We start from the raw sequence: 20,029 nt of genomic DNA on the forward strand, positions 1-20,029 counted from the left end.
TTTTTTACATTCACCGTGATATTACATAACTCTTAATTGCCTGTGATTTAGAGGGACAACCGTTTTTTGGAACCAAATCATTCTGTGTTTTTTTTTTCCTTATTTGTCTTGTTTCAGCCCAATGTATATATCTCTATGAATAGCTTTTAGAGGGTGATACTCTATAATGGAGTGCAGACAGAAATAAAAACCTGACAGGTGTTCTATGCTTTATAAACTCTATCCAAACCAAAAAAAAACAAAAAAGTGTTTTGCCTTTAGTTACTGTATATGTTAATTAAAAGTAAACCCTAACCAAGCCCCCCGTTCACATCAGCGCGATTTGACGTGCAATTTGACAGGTCAAATCGTATGTTGGAACACAGCCTATTGCCGGCAATGGCACCGTCCCAATCGGTGTGATGCCGACTTCGCAACGCCAACTTTGCAACACCACACTGTTCCTACACTACTTTTGGTGACTTTGGAGGCAACTTCAATAGACATCTGTGCATGAACCCACATAGATGTCTTTCAAGTCGCCCCTGAAGTCGGACTGAAATACAGCTTTGAAATTGTGAAAGTTCAGATGAAATCGTACGATTTCAAAGCTGCGTTCAATGTGAACGAGGGCTGAAAATGCAAGCTAAATTGTAATTGCTTATTATAGATTTCTGCAGCCTTCTACTATAAAGCCTCATGTACCCAGATAGTGAGAGGCTGAAATTATTCCCAGCCTATCAAGCTGGGCATTTTTCCACACTCAGGAAATGGCAGTGCCATGTACAACTTTCCGTTCCAGTGATTGGCTGTACGTGGCTTAATCATGGAACAAGAAACCCTAGTTTTTTGCCCAGCCTACTTTTTTTGCAATATTTACTTTCTGATCTACTACAGTCTGATTGCCATTGTAACCTTTCAATTCTCTTGTAGGGAGAATGGATCAGCCCACTCTCCCTGTCTACATTCATTCGTTTCTCCCTGTTCCCTTTCCTTGTTAGCTAACACCCCTGTTCCTTCTTTTACTCGTGGAAGGCTCTGTTAGTACATCCTGACAAGCCTTGTAATAGCATTATGTTTTTTACCTCCTTCCTGGATAAGCATTCCACATAGAAAAGCTCTCAACACCCTACAACATCTACAAACTCTCTAGTTATTTTACAAATAAAGTTAAGAAAGTTAAAGGACTTTGTTGTGTTTTTGATAGGAAGTCGAGTTAAAGCGGTGTTCCGAATAGAAAAAATAATTAAAAGCCAGCAGCTACACATACTGCAGCTGCCGGCTTTTAACAATACAACACTTACCTGTCCTGTAGTCCTGCGATGTCGGCACCACAGCAGATGTTTCCATCCGCTGTTGGGTGCTGCCATTGAGGGTAAGGGTACCCAGAAGTGTAGCCTTAAGGCTTCACACCGGGAACCCTACTGCACATGCGTGAGGCCCCGCTCCTCTCTCCTACTGGCCCAGTGACAGGGAGAGGAGAGAGAAGGAGGGAGGAGGAGGGAGGAGGAGGGAGCCCCTTGGTGATGGCATGGGCCATGGTCCAGACTCCCGGAAGTGAGAACAGGATACCTGTCAAAGACAGGTATCCTGTCCCCCCCCCCATAGGTGCCAATTGTGGCACCAGAGGAGGAGAGGAGACAAACAAGCGGAAATTGCACTTTTGGGTGGAACTCCACTTTACGCTATATGGCCTTATTCATATCCTCGTATATGACACTGGGGTTGCAGAATACGGCTGTATGCTTGAAAAATGCTGTTGCTATTGTGCATAGGCGTTTACCTGTGCATGCATGTGCAATGTATTTCCTGAATCCAAAATTTCCATGTTCAGGAAATATGTTTTATGTGCATACACAGGTAAATGCTTATGCACATAAATGGGTGTTTACAAGAGCATGGTTATATACAGCCATTCACTTGTATGACAACCTTTAAGCAGCACCTGTGGCTCCCCAGGTTCGGGAAAACACCCTGAATTTTATGCTTTGTATATTTTCAGTCTCTCACCATCTGGTGCGAAAGGCCATTAAGATTTAATGTTGTCCAGTTTTGACACAAGTGTAAATTCCCAAGCCTTGGAACTTGTGAATGACACCAGACAGGCACTGAACTGCTATAGCTCATGACACAGCATATAGAACATAATCTGCTTTGAATACAAGGAACAAGCTTTAAAGGCTTGGGAGAAATTAACTGACATTAGTGTAAATTCGCTATACAACTATTCACACAATTGTAGGCAAGATTGTATTATCATTTGAATCCAGCAAAACACAACCGTCTGGTAATTTACAAATCTCCTTCAGCTTACCTGCAGTTTATTTTATAACAGCGTTTTCAGCTTTTAATTCACAATTGCACACATGATTATGCTGTACACAAGAATACATCTTCAAACATACTAAGCAGCTTGAAAAAGACATTAAGCATTAGTGGAAATAGCAGGGATTGCTTACATTTCAACAGTACAGTACTTAATGGTACAAAGAAAGCTTGTGTGTTTTCACCAGAAGACCTCTACGTGTCTTTCAGGTGTCTAAGCACTGACATGTAATGCAGTGGGAATAGCCCCTTTCTGGCAGTTGGTATTGATGGGGGCACGGATATTAGGAGGCAGCAAGCATTTTTAGAGTTTACATTCTAACACAATGAACAGATAACAGCCAATTTCCTGCGGCATGATCTATGGTTAAGTGCAGGATATTAAACATGCTTCCTTCCTTCCATCATTTCTAATCACACATTCAAAATCACTGAAAACCAACACACCTTTAAAAATGAACCCTAACAAAGAATGTCTCTTGTTTGCCCCTTTTGGTCTATTAACCTTTCCTACCATCTAACACATATTTTAAGAAATGTTAAGAAAGGTTGGCTTCAAACTCCCAAACGTTGCACAAATGTGTAAATGGCGGCCAAGATTTCTGTGCTGAGAACACACTCACTGCACACTCCCAGCACAGTGACTGAGATGTCACAGACAGCTCCTGGTCTCTAGTTATGATCGAAGGCCAGGAACACTGTGACAGCCAATCACCGTAATCACGTGATTGAGAAGTCCATTCTGCCCCCCATCCCCAAGATCCAGTTAAAGGGCTGTACTGAGCAGGTAGGAAACAAATTCAAATATTTCAATGAAAGCGTTTTGCTATATCTATTTGATAAGTGCAACAAAATACCTGTTGATCCTGCCAGAAGTCCAGTGAACTGATAACTTCCCATGCTCTCTGTTCTTGCTGCCCTCTTATCAATTACATTGTTCCCTGTTATATCTGTAGACTACAGAACACCTCCCTCTATGTTTATGGAAAAGAGAGGGGGGGGTATCCTGTATTCCTGATCTGAGGTAATAACATAGCTCCTTCATAGATAAAGAATTGTGAGCAAGGATGAGCTCAGGGGTGTTCGCACAGCCCATGTGCAGAGTCCGCCAGGAAGTCAGCACTGCTCTGCGCTAATCACAGGCAGTGAGACATTGTCCCGATGCGCGGCTGCAGAGATTGGACAATGTCTCACTGCCTGTGATTAGCACAGCGCAGTGCTGACTTCCTGGCAGGCTCTGCGCGTGGGCTGTGCGAACACGCCCGAGCTCATCCTTAAAGCGGAGGTCCACCCTAAAGTGGACCTTCCGCTCATCGGAACCCTCCCCCCCTCCGGCGCCACAATTGGCACCTTTCAGGGGGGAGGGGGGTGCAGGTACCTGTACAATACAGGTATCTGCACCCACTTCCGGGATAGCTCTCTGCAGAAAGGGCAGTCCCGACGGACTCCCGCTTTAATGGTGAGTCACCCTAGGACAGGATTTGCTATTGTGATAGACAATTTGTAATAGACTTTTTTTCTTTTGCAGTCTTTAACCTCTTGTTTTGACATCAATTCCCTGGGCATTTTAGGCTCCATTTCGGGGAGCACTAAAAATCAAAGGTGAACTCCAGAGATGCAGATATAAACACATGAAATACATACAGTATCTCACAAATATATTAACATATTTATTTTTGTAAATATGTTAATATATTTTTTCATGTGACAACACTAAAGAACTTTGCTACAATGTAAAGTAGTGAGTGTACCGCTTGTATAACAGTGTAAATTTGCGATCCCCTCAAAATAACTCAGAACACAGCCATTAATGTCTATACCGCTGTCAACAAAATTGAGTACACCCATAAGTTAAAAAGTTCAAATTGGGCCCAAATGTCAATATTTTGTGTGGCCACCATTATTTTCCAGCACTGCCTAAACCCTCTTGGGTATGGAGTTCACCAGAGCTTCACAGGTTGCCACTGGAGTCCTCTTCCACTCCTCCATAATGACATCACAGAGCTGGTGGATGTTAGAGACCTTGCGCTCCTCCATTTTTCATTTGAGGATGCCCCACAGATGCTCCATAGGGTTTAGGTATGGAGACATGCTTGACCAGTCCATCACCTTTACCCTCAGCATCTTTAGCAAGGCAGTGCTCATCATGGGGTGTGTTTGGGGTCATCATCATAATGGAATACTGCCCTGCGTCATCAGTCTCTGAAGGGTGGGGACCATGCTCTGCTTCTGTATGTCACAGTACATGTTGGCATTCATGGTTCCCTCTATGAACTGTAGCTCCCCAGTGCCGGCAGCACTCATGCAGCCCCAGACCATGACACTCCCACCACCATGCTTGACTGTAGGCAGGACACACTTGTCCCCTGGTTGCCGCCACACACGCTTGACAACATCTGAACCAAATACGTTTATCTTGGTCTCATCAGACCACAGGACATAGTTCCAGTAATCCGTGTCCTTAGTCTGCTTGTCTTCATCAAACTGTTTACGGGCTTTCTTGCGCAGCATCATTAGAAGAGGCTTCCTTCTGGGATAACAGCCATTCAGACCAAATTGATGCAGTGCGCAGCGTATGGTCTGAGCACTGACAGACTGACCCCCCACCCCTTCAATCTCTGCAGCAATGCTGGCAGCACTCATATGTCTATTTGCCAAAGACAACCTCTGGATGTGACACTGAACCTGTTAAACCGATGTATGGTCTTGGCCACCCTGCTACAGCTCAGTTTCAGAGACTTGACCATCTTCTTATAGCCTAGGTCATCTTTATGTAGAGCAACAATTATTTTTTTCAGATCCTCAGAGAGTTCTTTGCCAAGAGGTGCCATGTTGAACTTTCAGTGACCAGTATGAGTGAGAGTGATAACACCAAATTGAACACACCTGCTCCCCATTCACACCTGAGACCTTGTAACACTAACGAGTCACATGACACCTAGGAGGGAAAATGGCTAATTGGACTCAATTGTGATATTTTCCCTTAGGGGTGTACTCACTTTTGTTGCCAGCAGTTTAATGGTTGTGTGTTGAGTTATTTTGAGGGGACAACAAATTTGCAAGCTGTACACCCACTACTTTACATTGTAGCAAAGTGTAATTGCTTCAGTGTTGTCACATGAAAAGATATAATAAAATATTTACAAAAATGTGAAAGGTGTACTCACTTTTGTGAGATACTATATGTACCTACTAAGTGTTGCATTATGTAATTCTGTTCAACTAGTCATTTGATACAGACACCCTTGCTAGACAGCACAGCCAGCTCCCTGACATCCCCTATGATTAGACAGCAGAGCTTGACCAAACAAAATAGTAGCAGTACACTAGAATTTTTTGAAGACAAGGTTGACAATGGCAGCTTCTATAGTTCTCTCATGACAGTTTTCCTTTAATGGAAAAGCTGTAGAAAGAACTTCCCAGGTGCTCCTAGTTGCAAAACAGAAGGCAAGGAAGAAGATAATAATCTACAGTTATAAAGAAGTAAAAATCGTTATTGGACAGAACTAGTACGTTTGTAAGTCTGCTAAATTATCATAATAGAGAATTGTACATCATGACAAAAAATGCTGTTGGAAAAGTTACTTACTTGTTGAAAAGATTCAGCCCAATTCTATAGTGTCGTTTCCTGATCACATCATTGCTGAATGCCGGTGAATCCCAGCTATTGCGGGTCTCTTTATGATACGTCTGTTTGCTCAGGGTCTGCTCTCTGAGGCTGTCTCTGGAGGATTCAGAGCTGCAGTTTATGGTGTCATTAGAATTAGAAGTACTATTTATGCTGTCATTGTCACCATCTGAATAATCAGATTCAGACTTACTCTGACGGTTTACAGTGCCATTAATGATCAACTGTGCATCAATTGGCCTAGGCCGATGACGGGTTTGTTCCTCGTCCCTAGGGATTATCTTTGTAGGAATATTTGAGATATGTTTGGGACTTCCTTGCTGACTGTGGATGCTTCGTTCATACACATTTTGTCTTTTTATAGATCCTCTTTCAGACCGATCACTCAAGTCCACTGAACTGTCACTTGGAGGTTCAATAGTAAGCAAAGGAAGATGGTCTATTCGCGATCTGTGGTCCTGGCATTCCAATGACGGGGTGCTTCGGCAGCTTGTGTCAGTATCTAATTTATCGTCCTTGTGAGTCATTGACCAGTACTCTTGGGAAGAGTTCATAGATCTAAGTCTCAAGTCAGATTCTGTGCTAGATGGTCTATCCACAGACTGGGAAAGAGGAAGAGGCGGAGACAGTTCCTCCTCATCAATATACAACGTAACATCACTATACGATGCTGTCATTTCATCCAGTTTCCTGTGATCCAAATTATGTGCTTGCTTGATCTGACCGCAGGTACCTCTTTCTAGTTCCCGACTTCTGACCTGATCAGATGCTTGTGCCTCATCTGCGTGTAAACTACGGCAGTTTAAAGCATCGTCAATAGACTCTGCAAGGGATTTGACTTGCCTGGAGAAAGCATCCTCCAGTTCTGTGATGGCATCAGCAAAATCACTGGACCCTGCTGGGGATTTTATAGATGTTGGCTCAACAAGATCCCCACAATCCGATTGCACAATACGGTGCCCTAGTTTTGTACCATCATTAGACAATGACACCTGTTTTCCTTCAAAATAGGAACTGTGGACTTTCTCTGGCCCTTCAAAAGAGAACTGCATTCTCATATTGGACAACACAATCCGTCTTGACATGCGGTTTTCTGACATTGAACTTCGGAGCCTCTCAAAATTCTTGTTCATCTGATACTGCCGGAATGCAGTTTGTATAGTGCGTGCCGCATGTCTGGTTATGAGACGGCCTCCATATTTGCGCTCCAGCATCTCCACCTGAATGGGTAAAAAAATTACAGTAACTGCTATGCAATAATAACAGACATTAGAAAAAAATCTGAATGCCTCTTTATTGGCTACAAATGGGTATGTTTGCTCCCATAACCTTTAAAAATTCCCACAATGTAGTTCTTTTAAAATATTCAGTATACAGGACCACCAGAATATTTTATGAATCACAATATCCCAACATTGGATGTATGCCTAGGTTTATTTTGCCTAGCGAAATTAAACATATTTGTGGAAAAGGGGCTATAAAAAAATACACCATGCTTACATTTTATACATCCAGATTAAAAAAGAATGTTTGCAAATAAAACCTTTCAAAGTTTTCTTTCTCCTACAGTATTTTGATGAGTATACTCAAGCTGTCTGCTGACTCAGGTATATCTGCATAAAGTAATATTAAAGAAAATATCAACAACATCATCACTTTAGATGTGCATGCTCCCAAAGCTACCAAACAAGTGGCTGGCTGGGATAAGCAAAATGCAGTCACATCTCAAGGTATGCCTTTGTATAATGCCATAAAACATTGCAGACTCTTTTTTGCCCTATTTCCTAGCACATTTCCCTTTGCTCTTGCTATATGACCTTTAAGTTGCCTGAACTGAATCAACCAGATATAACTAGCAGCATAACAAATTACTGTTTACCACAAAAAAAAGTCTTCTGGCTTCCTTCAGCAGGTAACTGAGCCATAGGCTCATTTACATCCTACCAAAGTGAGACCATCACTTGTCACATATAAGGTTGGTCCAAAGATAAATGCCCCCTCCTCAAAATCACTATAATTACGCAGAATAAAATAGATGTGAATTTGATTGTTTCAGCCATAATAATATTTTCTTTTGTGAAGGTCAACAAAAGCCCAAGGGGGCAGAAGGCAATCATTCCTTACATTTTTTTAACAATTTTCTGTCACCCAACAGCAACCCCCTTTGATTGTTTCTAAAACCTCTTTGGCTTTAGATCCCTTTTTGAAGAGCTCAAACCAAGTACATAACAGCCTCAACCTGGCTCTAGTAAGCGTGGGCACCACTGCCTGTCCCACTATCCATTGGCGGGCCTTAACAGTCAATAAGAAGTTCCCAAACAGATATAGGTGAGGACTTAGGGGTCAGCCTCTGAGTCAGTTTGAATCATATATGTTGGCCAGGTGGCCTTGAGTAGAGAAAATTAACTAGTTAAACCTTCATAAGTGGGAACAACAGTGAGTCACAGCTGCTGGGTGTTATATAGCTATCGCCTTCCTGTTCCTGCAATCAAAGCAGAGGGAAGTCTTCCAACATTAATTTTCTTTGTGGCTCTGAGATGCTATGCAACCACATACAGAAAACTACAAAGGAGGTCAATACTGGAGAATGCAGAACTGTGGAATATACTCATTTGTTAAAGGAAGCTGAATGATGAGGATTATTTGTGATGGTGGCATGGTATTTTATTTGGATAAGTTAGTATCATTTTCACAGGGCAGCAGTCATCGTATTGATGAAATATTAGCTCAGAAGGCACTTCTTCATTTATAGTTCATCCCTTACAATTCTTCTGTTAGCAATATAAACAATGTGAAGGTGTGTTACAAAAAAAATTGTTACTTTAAGCCAACATCCACTTTTGACCATGGCTACCAATCATTTGACCACAGAGCACATGTGTGTGGCACTCTCTTTAGTCCACAGGAAATTATACTTACTATGCAGAGGTCAGTCTTTAAGCTTGCCTCCCAGGCCAAAAGTTACCAGTCTTCCCCTGTAATAGGTGGTGGGAGAATGCACAAGATCTGAAGTTGGAGCCATGCCAAATATGGATTGATTAGTACATGACACAAATGTTAGCTTTTTTACATTATATGCCCTTTTATAACCTAAGAATCACTGTAATAGAGGAGCCTTCTGTATTGGAAAGCCTAATTAAAATAGTGTTGACAAGGTAACTTTACAAAAGATTGGATCTAAAGTAATAAGTGACACTATAATATGCAGTGCACTCATTTTTTGTAGAAATATGAAAAGAAGAAAATTAAATATAACAGCATGCAAGTTTGATGATTCAACTAGAATACCAAAACAAACCAAATGACTGTAAGGCCTCATGCACACGGACGTTTTTACAGCCGCTTTTTTGAGCGTTTTTTGCAGCTTAAAAACGCCTGTCCATGTTAGTCTATGACTTCATGCCCACCTAGGCGTTTTTGAGCTGCAAATGGCATAGGCGTTTTTAAGCTGTAAAAAAAACCCAGGACGAGTGCGTTCCGTGGCGCGGTGCTAGAGCTGTAAAAACGCGAATCGCGGGAAAATGCGCAACATATTTTCTTTGTTTTCTGAGTGCTATAGCCAAGAGATGTGTTTCTTTAAAAACGCTACTTAACGCTAGAAAAAACGAGCAAAAACGTGCAAAAACGCCAATGCAAAACGCGGTAAAAATCACGTTTTTAACGACGATTTTTCCAGGCGTCGGAGCTAGCTTTGCAGCCAGTTTTTTAAAACGTCTGTGTGCATGAGCACTGTTTACCACAGATAAAGAATTAGCTTTGCTTTGCTCTTGCATTGCATTTGCACATCAACATTTTTTTGTTCCACTTCCTATGTGAGACAACTTGCATGCAAAGTCTTCCATACCATGACAGACTGTGTGTCATCTTAGAGAGGCTAAATGTATTTGGGTACATTCAGCCTGTCCATACATGGTTCAAAAATCAGGGTGGTCCCTGCTGCACTGGCTGAAATTCGAACGTCTATGGCCGGCTTTAAGGTGGCACGTGATGTTTATATAGGGGCATGCTTATTTATCCTACACTGTTGCGGGGCAAAACTACAGAAGATTTATGTTATATATAAAGCTTTACATGTGAATATATTTATGTGGAGGGCGTTACCAAGGATTTATAAACCGATTCATATAATTTATTTATATAGTACTGTTAATGTTATGTTTGTATAAGCACTTGAACAGATTGTTTTTTTGTGGTTATATACGGTACTCACATTTACATTCACATATTTAGCATACAAACATATTTAATAGCATTTTTTTTATTTTTTATCAGCAGCACAACACCATCACTGGACAGGAATGGGGTGTAACATGCCAGCCCTCAAGTGGTAAAGAAAACCAACTGTAAGACTTTTCACTCCATTTGTTTAAATGGACCTGGAATGCATTTAGCAAATTTAAACTGAAAGTTCAGTAGGTCTTGAATGTCTTTTGTTCTGCACTATTTATAGTTATCCACTTAAAAGACCCTGTAAGATTTGGGCAAACCAAAAGAAACTGAATACTTACCTGCCTTGCCCCCTGAGCTGCTAAAAACTGCTCCCATCATGAGAAATCATCAGCAAGAGTGTTAATGCCGAATCCCCCCCACCCCTTGCTCACTGGTTCTCCCTGCTGACTTTCACACCACCACTGACTTCTGCAGTAACTTGGAGGTGAGAAGGAACCAGTGACAGCTGCAGTGGACCAAAGAGACTGACAATAGGGTATGATTTCAGAGAATAAAAGCAGCAATGCGCAGCATGGGTGACAGGAGGGGTAAGCATTCTGTTTTTTCTTTAGGCCCCTTTCGCACTTGTGTGACCTGTCCTGTGACTTGGGACTGCAAAGTCACATGACAAGTCGTTCCCCATAATTTTCAATGATAACCTTTCATATATGTTCGACTTCAAGTTTTGCCGACTTTGTACTACTTTGGTCCGACTTTAATGGAGTTGAGGTACAAAGACCTCAAGTTTATACAGGCATGCCCTGAAATTGTGTCAAAATCGCACAACTTTTAAATCGCGCCAGTGTGAAAAGGGGCCTTACAGGAACATGGTTTACTCAAAATTTTTACTTATGTCATTGCAATGTGGATTGCAATGATGATCTACAAAGTGAAGTGACCTATACAAACAAAAAGGGTTTCATTAGAACAATTATAGGTCATTGCAAAGCTCCCAACTGTCCCCTTTCTCTAACAAAATCCCCTTGTTCCTCTTTTGTACTGTGTAACTAGTAAGCATATTTATTATGTAAATATTATTGAATATTTTCAAATGACAAAACAAACAAAAATAGTATAACCTATAAAGAGATTCCTAACGACACCCCAAATGCAGACTACAATCGAAGTGCATTTGCCTGCACTAGATTCTCAAGATACAATAGTACCATGCAATCCTGTTGCATTGCATTTTTAAAAGTTGTTCATGCACTTCTTCGGGTGAGCTCCAGTGAAATTTCATCCCATTCAATTGTATAATCTGAAAATCACATTACACTGAATCGCAGAGGAAAGCAGGGTATTTCTAAATCTAAACCCAAAAACATTATATTGCAGCTTACCAGTCCTTAGATGTGGTGGCTGTATATCTTTTTAAAGGAATTTTGCTCTTTCATAAGTGTCAGTTAAAGGGTTGAGGCAACACCGACTGGTGCTTACAATGGTCACCTTTTATTCATTTATGTAAAAACCTTATTCCAAAAAGTAAAATAAAACTGTTACCATAACTGCTTAAAAAGAATTAGCTGGAGTTCAGCTTTAATTTGTTATTCACTTATGTAAAGTCCATCTAAGTCCACTAGTCCACTCCACAGGTTGACAATGCTTCTGTCAAAGGTTGGCTATTTAGAATTAGATTAGATTAGGTTAGAATAAAGGCAAAAAAACATAATATCTGAAATCAAATGCAGCCACCACATCTGATAAATGGTAATGCATTTTTATTTTGGATTTAGATAACATTTAATGAAAATCTAATGTATTATTTGCCCATTAAGGGCAAAGGAACACATTTGTTTAAATCTCCCATCCCCAACAGCAGGTTCAATCAGTGTTGTCAACTCGGCATTCTCTAGCTCTTTGTAAGCTACAACCTTCAGTCATTTGTAGCTTACATAGGGCTTTTCTTTTACTCCCAGCTACTGAATGGAGCAAAGGGGGTATGAAAAGAAAGTAAGTATAGTATCTGTCTGTTATGCTGCTCTAAAGGCTTCAATATATTCTGAATCACTTATCAGAAACAAGTATGCAGATAAGGAGATTTTTCTTTTCTTTTGGATCTGTATAAAGCATTTACATCACATTTCTGGTGATAGTTCCCTTTAAAACTACCTGCGCCAAATTAATTAAAGCAACAAGTTAGAATCTGTCACTATGGCAGCCATAGATTCTTAAAGATTTACTGCCAGTTTGCAGATTAGGACACTGGTGATAATTAAGATTAGCTTTGAGCTGGTGTACAGAGGCCTACCGCTACTAAGAGTGACAGAAGCTGTATTTACTGTATATCACTGTCCCCGTTCAGCTGTTGACTGAGAAATTTCCTGGCTCAATGCTAAAAGTAAACTAATAGTTTGGTTATATCATGTCATTACCCAAATATGATAAAGCCCATATTTGCAAATGATGAGTCACAGATGAGATGGACCTGATGGTAGACCAGTAACCACGGCTGCAGCAGATGTTGAGTAGGTAGAAACTAATTGAGAACTGAGAGACTCATTCCAACTTGCTTCTGATTTACAGCGGATGGCAGTGAGTGAATGTAAAAGCCGCTATTGGACTAAAGAGCATCTATGGATCCACTCACTATCATGTACTGCCAATCAATAGCAAGGTGGACCTGATCAGGAACTACTCAGTTCACCCACTCCACTACAAAACTCCTTAGCCATGCACATGTTTCTGTGACAGGCGCAATGGTCGGGATGGAGCGCACTCAGGACAAGGTGTCCATGTTGGACACTCTAACCTCAATGCCAGCCTCTGACAGATTCATGTACCTGTTTCTGACAGGAACGTGAATCTGGTGCAAGCACCGACAGTTTCAGAGTGGAGTTTGAACTACAGTGACCAGACGTCCCTGGACTGCAGGGGCTGCGCCAGGTGCAGGGCCGACACCGGGCTGGTGTTGAGGCGGGGGGCAGTGTCCGCCCCGGGTGCCACACACTGTGGGGTGTCCATCTGGCATCGCCCGCTGTGACCGATTTAATTTGAATTGCGGGGTAACCGCCATCATACAAGTCCCGCCTCCTCGTTTGATAGACAGCACACTTGTCCAATGCCGGGACATATGCTGTCTATCATAGGTAGGAGCCGATCAATGAGGCAGGACTTGTGTGATAGCAGGCACCCAGCAATTCAAATTAAAGCTGTCACAGTGGGCAACGCCAGCCTGCGTGATGATCCGGCCGGCTCCCCTCTTCATCTCTTTGATCCCCGACACAGGTGAGGCTGCATTGATGGGCACTGGTGAGGCTGCATTGCTGGGCTCTGGTGAGGCTGCGTTGCAGGGCACTGGTGAGGCTGCGTTGCAGGGCACTGGTGAGGCTATTTAGAGGGGCACAGATGAGGCTGCATTGCTGGGCACTGGTGAGGCTGCATTGCTTGGCACAGCTGAGCCCTGCATTCTTTATGCAGTGCACTGCCGAGCTCTGAATTCTTTATGCAGTGCACTGCCGAGCCCTGCATTCTTTATGCAGTGCACTGCCGAGCCCTGCATTCTTTATGTAGCGCACTGCCGAGCCCTGCATTATTTATGTAACACACTCCTGGGCCCTGATTTCTTAATGTATCACACACCCGGGCCCTGCACTTTGTTTTTTCTCTATCTTATCTTCATAACATTTGGTAGTCATATCTCAAACAATTCTAAGAAGTATCTTTTTTTATCTCATGGATGAAATGTGAGAAATAACGTATATATCATCCAATCATTCTATAAACACATAACACATACACTGCATATATAATTTGAGAAAATTATGCTTATAAAATAATTTTCCATTTGCTAATAATAAAAAAAATATCCCCGGATTTCATTTAAAAAATCTGGTTGCCTTAGGTTGGACAGAATTTTAATACATGTCTGCAACACTCTTTATGAATTCCCCCAATAAGTACTGAGGTAATCATTGATCCAAACATCTCAGTGGTCTACAAATGCAAACACTCCTATGTGGATGGCAGACAGTAAATTATGGACTTCTTTATTCATACTTAAAACCGGCAGCCTGGACTGCAGTAAGCAAAGCTTATCAGTCAACCTTAAAGAGGTTGTAAAGTCATAAGGTTTTTTTTATCTTTTATCGCCAGGAGAGCAGGCAGTGGTTCTGTGGCAGGAGAAAGTCGAGCTGCGGGCCGTCAGTTTATCTCCCCCGCTTGCGCCCCCCTCTTCTCTTGTCAGCAGCATGGGAGATGAGAGAAAGAGCAGCTCTTACCAGGCTCACACATTTCTTCTTCACCCCCTCCTTTCCTGGCCACAGGAAAAGAACCAATCAGGAGGGAAAGGAAAAGGGGCCAATAAGCAGACAGAAGGATCTTGGGACATTTAGTCCCAAGAGGCAGACGGCCCATAGAAGAATACAGAGCATGGACTACAGCAGCCAGGCTGCCCTGGACAAGTAGGGGGGATTGGACAAAAGAGTTAGCCAGGGGAGAGTGAACCATGCTGCCAAAGCCATCATGGAGAAGAGCTAGAGACACGATTCTCCCAGCACTCCCAGAGAGAGAGAGAGTGAGAGAGAGGACTGCTCTGGGGAGTAGCACCAGAGGAAAGAAGGGCTCCCATCCAGCACTATCCCAGAGAGGAAGCTGAAGGACAAAGCTGCTGCCAGTATACAGCCCCTGCTGTGTCAGCCACCAGAGTCACCACGGGCAACTCAGAGTGAGCGGATATCCAGGGTCTGGTGAGAGGGCTTGTCGGCCACTGTCTACTGCCATCCCTAAAGATTGAACCATTAGGAACTGCCTAACCTGCTATCCTATAGCCTTAATACTGCCTGCAGGTCTTACTAACAGACACAACGCGCACCAATGAGCTCCAACAATTAGCCAGTGAAGATCTAGGACTGAGGACTGCCGCTAATCACAACTATCCTAAGACTCTAGCCTACTTACCAGTTAAAGTGGTATCTCACCCCTGTCTGTTACAGTATTAAGCTATCATTCTGAACGCATTTAGAGTTATTATACACTGTTCATTGTTGATTTGCTGATTGATATATTGATTCTGGCTAATGATATTAAATCATATTTTTTTCTTGGGTGTAGTTCTTTTACCCTGTTTAGCAGCCTGTGTTCTAATTTGTCTGCTGTGTGTAAAATTCTATAGACAGTAAACTGGTTCAGATCCTCTGGTCTGATAAAATCAAGATTGCACAGTTTGCCCTATAGGCACCACTCATCACCTGCCCAATACCATCCCAACAGTGAAGCATGGTGGTGGCAGCATCATGCTGTGAGGGTGTTTTTCAGCAGCAGAGACTGGGAGACGGGTCAGGGAATGCTAAATGGAGCAAAGTACAGAGATACCCTCAATGAAAACTGTTCCACAGCACTCAGGCCCTCAAACTGGGCCTAAGGTTCACCTTCTAACATGAAAACAATCCCTAGCACACAGCCAAGACAACAAAAGAGTGTCTTTGGGTCAACTCAACACAAGAGTGGCTTAGGGAATGCCCTAGAGTGGTCCAGCCAGAGCCCTAACTTGAACCCGATTGAACATCTGAACCTGAAAATGACTGTCCACCAACAGTCCCCATCCAACCTGAATGAGCTTAAGTGGATCTGCAAGGAAGAATGGCAGAAAATTCCCCAATCCAAGTGTACAAAGCTTGTTGCGTCATGCCCTAAAAGACTCTGGGATGTAATGCTTCAACAAAGTCTCCCTCCTCTTGGCTGAGACAGCAGCAGGCGCCATTGGCACCTGCTGCTGTCAAAATCAGTGAGCCAATGAGGAGAGAGAGGAGGTAGGGCTGAGCCACTCTGTTTCTGAATGGACACATAGAGCAGCGGCTCGGGTGGCCCCATTGCAAGTTGCTATATGGTTTGGGGGGTCTTTCACAATATCTGAAAGCTGTAAGTGAAAAATTAAAACCTACAGATTTTTTGAGAAATTGTTGGGTACATTCGATTTTCACTTTGCAAAAAAGCGCAATTTAAGATTTATAAATATTTGTTTTTTATTAACTCCATACAGGTTAAGCTTTTCTATCTAGTAGGGCTTTAGCAGGAATTTTGTAAAATTAGCTGTGTTTTTATCTGCTAATAATGGTTTTAGTGTATCTTTTGCAAATATATTGGTTTGATAAACATTTGCGCAAATACCGCAGGATCTAAAAAAAAACAGTAGCACCTTCTTTTTATTCTAGAGGTCATATGCTTTCAGAAAATATATGGTTTTGGGGGTCTTTCACAAATTCTGAAAGCTGTAAGGGAAAATGAAAACCTTCAGATTTTTGGAGAAATTTGGATATTTACACTTTTTCGTCTGTTCAGTTTTCACCATAGTGCAGAAAGGTGCAATTAAAAAATTACTAAGATTTTAATTAACACAATACAGGTTATGCTTTTATATTTAGTAAGGAATTTTGTAAAATGTGCTGTGTTTTTATCTGCTAATAATGATTTTAGTGTAATTTTTGCAAATATACTGGTTTGATAAACATTTACGCAAATGCCACAGGGTCTAAAAAATGTGCTTTCAGAAAAATCTGATTTTTTGTACTCACAGTAAAATCATTTTCTCTGTAATTCACCGACTGACACAGCTTCTCTCTTTAGACCATTGGGTTGTTATGCTACCTTCAGGAGAGGACTAGGCATTACATGTTAACATGTGATAATAAAACTAGAACTTTCTATTTCCGCCCAAGGGGCGGTCCCTTAGGTAACAACCCCTCAGCATGCTACTGCAGCCTCAGTACGTCAACAAGCAGTGTAATGTAAAGAAAAATATGAGGGGTGGGTGCTGTGCCTGAATTACAGAGAAAAGGATTTTACGGTGAGTACAAAAAATCCTATTTTCTTTTATATTCACCGACTGACACAGCTTCTCTCTTTAGACCATTGGGACATCCCCAGGCAGTGCCAAAACGAGGGGTGGGAAAAACAGCATAAAACTTCATCTACCATGGCATGTGGGAGCTAGTACAAACTTTACCCACAAAAACAACAGTGTGTGGAAAAACTACCACAAAAAAACAGGGTGCGCTCCACAACGGAGAAGCACTACCCTCAAACCACACCAAAAACTGCGGTAACGAATGCAACAGTGCATTAACTTTGGGTGTGCTGGAGGGGAAGAATCTGTTTTGAGGCCAAGAGAGGAAATCTATCTCCTCTAGCCATAGGAGATCAGATCGCAGACCCATTGGTCAGACAGAGGACCACTGTTTTCGCAGGCTTGTTAGGCTTGCGGTTCCAGGGACGTTTCCGTCCTTCCGTAGTTGTCCTGTCGGGCTGGGGACGTTTAACCGAAGCTCCGGGCAGACGAAAAAGCCATTTGTGAGCGGAAAAAGAGGGCGTAGAGTACTCTTACCACCTGTGGCATTCTTAATAATGTCACCCAAAAAGGCTTCAAAGAGCCGGTCGCCAAGGAAGGGAAGATCCGACAGGGCTTTTTTGGATGCCTGGTCAGCAGACTAGCATTTCAACCAAATCAGGGGCCTCAGCCCCGCTGCTGACACTGAAACCCTGGATGGTATCCAGGGCTGCGTCACAAACGTACTTAAGGCCATGCACTAGTTGGTCTGCTAGTTCCACGCAGACAGGAGAAGCCTGTTGTTCTCCCAATTCGCGGTGCAACAGTTTTGACCACTCAGTTAGTGTCTGCGACACAAGTGCAGATGTCAGTACTGGTTGCATGGTTGACCCCACAACCGTAAACAAGGAACGAGCCACTGCCTCTGCCTTCCTGTCCGTGGATCCATAAATGCAGGAGTCCCCTCTACCGGGATCGTGGTTACTTTGTTTAACCTGGATACTGGGGGTCCACGACTGGAGGAGCCGACAACTTTTTGGGAAGGCTCTCCTCAAAAGGGAAACGCACTGCCATGTATTTGGGGACCGAAAGGTCCATTGCAGTCGACCCCATTCTTTGTAAATGAACTTGTTAAAACAAGTGAGATATGGGAACACCTTAGGTGAATGGCTGGCTTACGGGACCCAAAAGGGATCGCTACATCAGCAGAGGGATCTGCTGACTCCTGAATCTTCAGGGTATCACGCACAGCTGTGATAAGTGCTCCAACAATCGCTTTGTCGTGCACGGACCCGGACGGGGACTCATCCTCACTGTCCGAACGGTCCTGGTCAGCGTCATCTGAAACAACAGAGCAGGGGTCACCAGCCTCAGCAGGGCCCGAGTCTGCGTCTGAGCTCTCGCCAGAGGAAGGGGGCGGGCCAGGGGGTGCTAGCACCTTGGGCCCACGCACTGCCTCCATCTTGGCAACAAACAAATTGAGGACCGCCGACAAGGCGCACTGCGCATTCCGCAGGTGAACCGGTTGAAATTGCCTAGACTTTGGGGGAAAAAACACCATTTTATGAAGCCATGCTGACCCTACCCTGTCTACCACCTGAAGGGGACTTAGGACAGTGACAATCCCACCCTCCTTACTGCTGCTGGCTGAGGGGCTCATCACCCTGAAGGGTTCTGCATTATCCAACAAGTAGTGCCTGTGGTCCCTGTTGGCTCCCAGGTGCAGAGGAATCTGCTCTGTGTCAGTGGAAGCTGCTGCTAATGGCGCTGAAACCGCTCAGCAATGTGCTCAGGCTCAAAGGAAATGGCTGCCCAGCGTCGAGTATAAGGACATAAAACACTGGGAAAATGGCAGACAGAGCACAGGGACACATGCTGCCGCTACAGAAAGCTGAAAAACGTGTTCAGGCTTCTAGAAAATGGCCACCGGCATCCAGTATAAGGACAAATCACAGGGAAAATGGCCACCGAAGCACAGGAGAGCATGCTTTCCCTTGCCCACACCTAAGATGGCCGCTGATGCTGAAACCATGAGGGACAGAGCTGAACAAATGGCGGTGATCAGTGCTGCAAGGAACACAGGCACAGCCTCACAGGCACCTCCAGGGACATGAGAAACAGGACTCAGGACACAGCCAGCCAGTTAAGCCCCCCCACAGGGCCCCTGTACAGACACACACACACCGCTCAGCAGCCACATGCAGCATCCCCCACAGGGAGTGGTGGAGATAGGGACAGGGAGAGAAGAGAGGGAGGTGAGGGACCCCTGAATTGACCTCCCAGGGAATGCCCAGCTGCTTAGCCCCACAGAGGCAGGGAGAGCTGTACTTACCAGTCCTAAAGAGCTGGGAGATATTCCATTACATACCCACTCTCTGATCAATACAGGGTGGCTGCTGGCCTCGGCACACTGTGACGCAGACATCAGTAGCCTGGTCATATGTGCGCCCCGGAGCATAAAAGCTCACCGACCACCTCTGGAGCTGAGGTTTTGTTGTGGCCGACCCAGCGCGGAGCTCTGGTCTGCACACGCTCGATGGCCAGGCAGGGGAGACTACAAGGATAAGGGTATCCAGCCTGTCGCCCAGCCGGCTGTTGATAGCAGATCACAGGAGCTATCATCTTGTGCAAGAAGCCAAGCTTCTGCAGAAAAAAAGACGGACCGATGGGCCCGTCAGGGTTCCTAGGTCCTTCTCCTTCACTAGGCAAAATAAAACTGAGGCTGCAGTAGCATACTGAGGGGTTGTTACCCAAGGGACCGCCCCTTGGGCGGAACTAGAAAGTTATTTCTTATTATCACATGTTAACATGTAATGCCTAGTCCTCTCCTGAAGGTGGCATAACAACCCAATGGTCTAAAGAGAGAAGCTGTGTCAGTCGGTGGATATAAGAGAAATATATGGTTTGGGGGGTCTTTTACAAACTTTGAAAGCTAGAAGTGAAAAATAAAAAAGCCAAGGAAAAATTGCAAAAATAGTCTGGCCACCTCAGTGTACAAAATGGAGCACATGGTCTGGCAGTGAAAGGGTTAAGGCATTCCCTAAGCTTGTTATTTAAAGGATTTATGTTCTATGTTGCCCTCAAAGCAAAAACATGAAAAGACCCTCCCTCTGCTGTATGTTATTTAA

The 20,029-nt window shown here is 43.5% G+C and overlaps 1 protein-coding gene across 15 annotated transcripts in view; it reads right to left on the bottom strand.

Moving 5' to 3' along the window:
• Window positions 1-20,029, bottom strand: part of IQSEC1 (IQ motif and Sec7 domain ArfGEF 1) — a 1,458,014-nt gene that overhangs the window by 143,170 nt on the left and 1,294,815 nt on the right. For all 15 annotated transcript variants that reach the window (XM_077452165.1, XM_077452166.1, XM_077452169.1 and 12 more), the window contains one exon: window positions 5,894-7,152. In XM_077452165.1, coding sequence (XP_077308291.1) covers window positions 5,894-7,152 — 1,259 coding nt within the window. The remainder of the gene's footprint in view (window positions 1-5,893; window positions 7,153-20,029) is intronic.

The sequence above is a fragment of the Lithobates pipiens genome, unplaced genomic scaffold (assembly GCF_037356315.1).
Source record: "Lithobates pipiens isolate NorthernLeopardFrog02 unplaced genomic scaffold, aLitPip1_a1.2 Scaffold_23, whole genome shotgun sequence".
Classification (NCBI taxonomy): domain Eukaryota; kingdom Metazoa; phylum Chordata; class Amphibia; order Anura; family Ranidae; genus Lithobates; species Lithobates pipiens.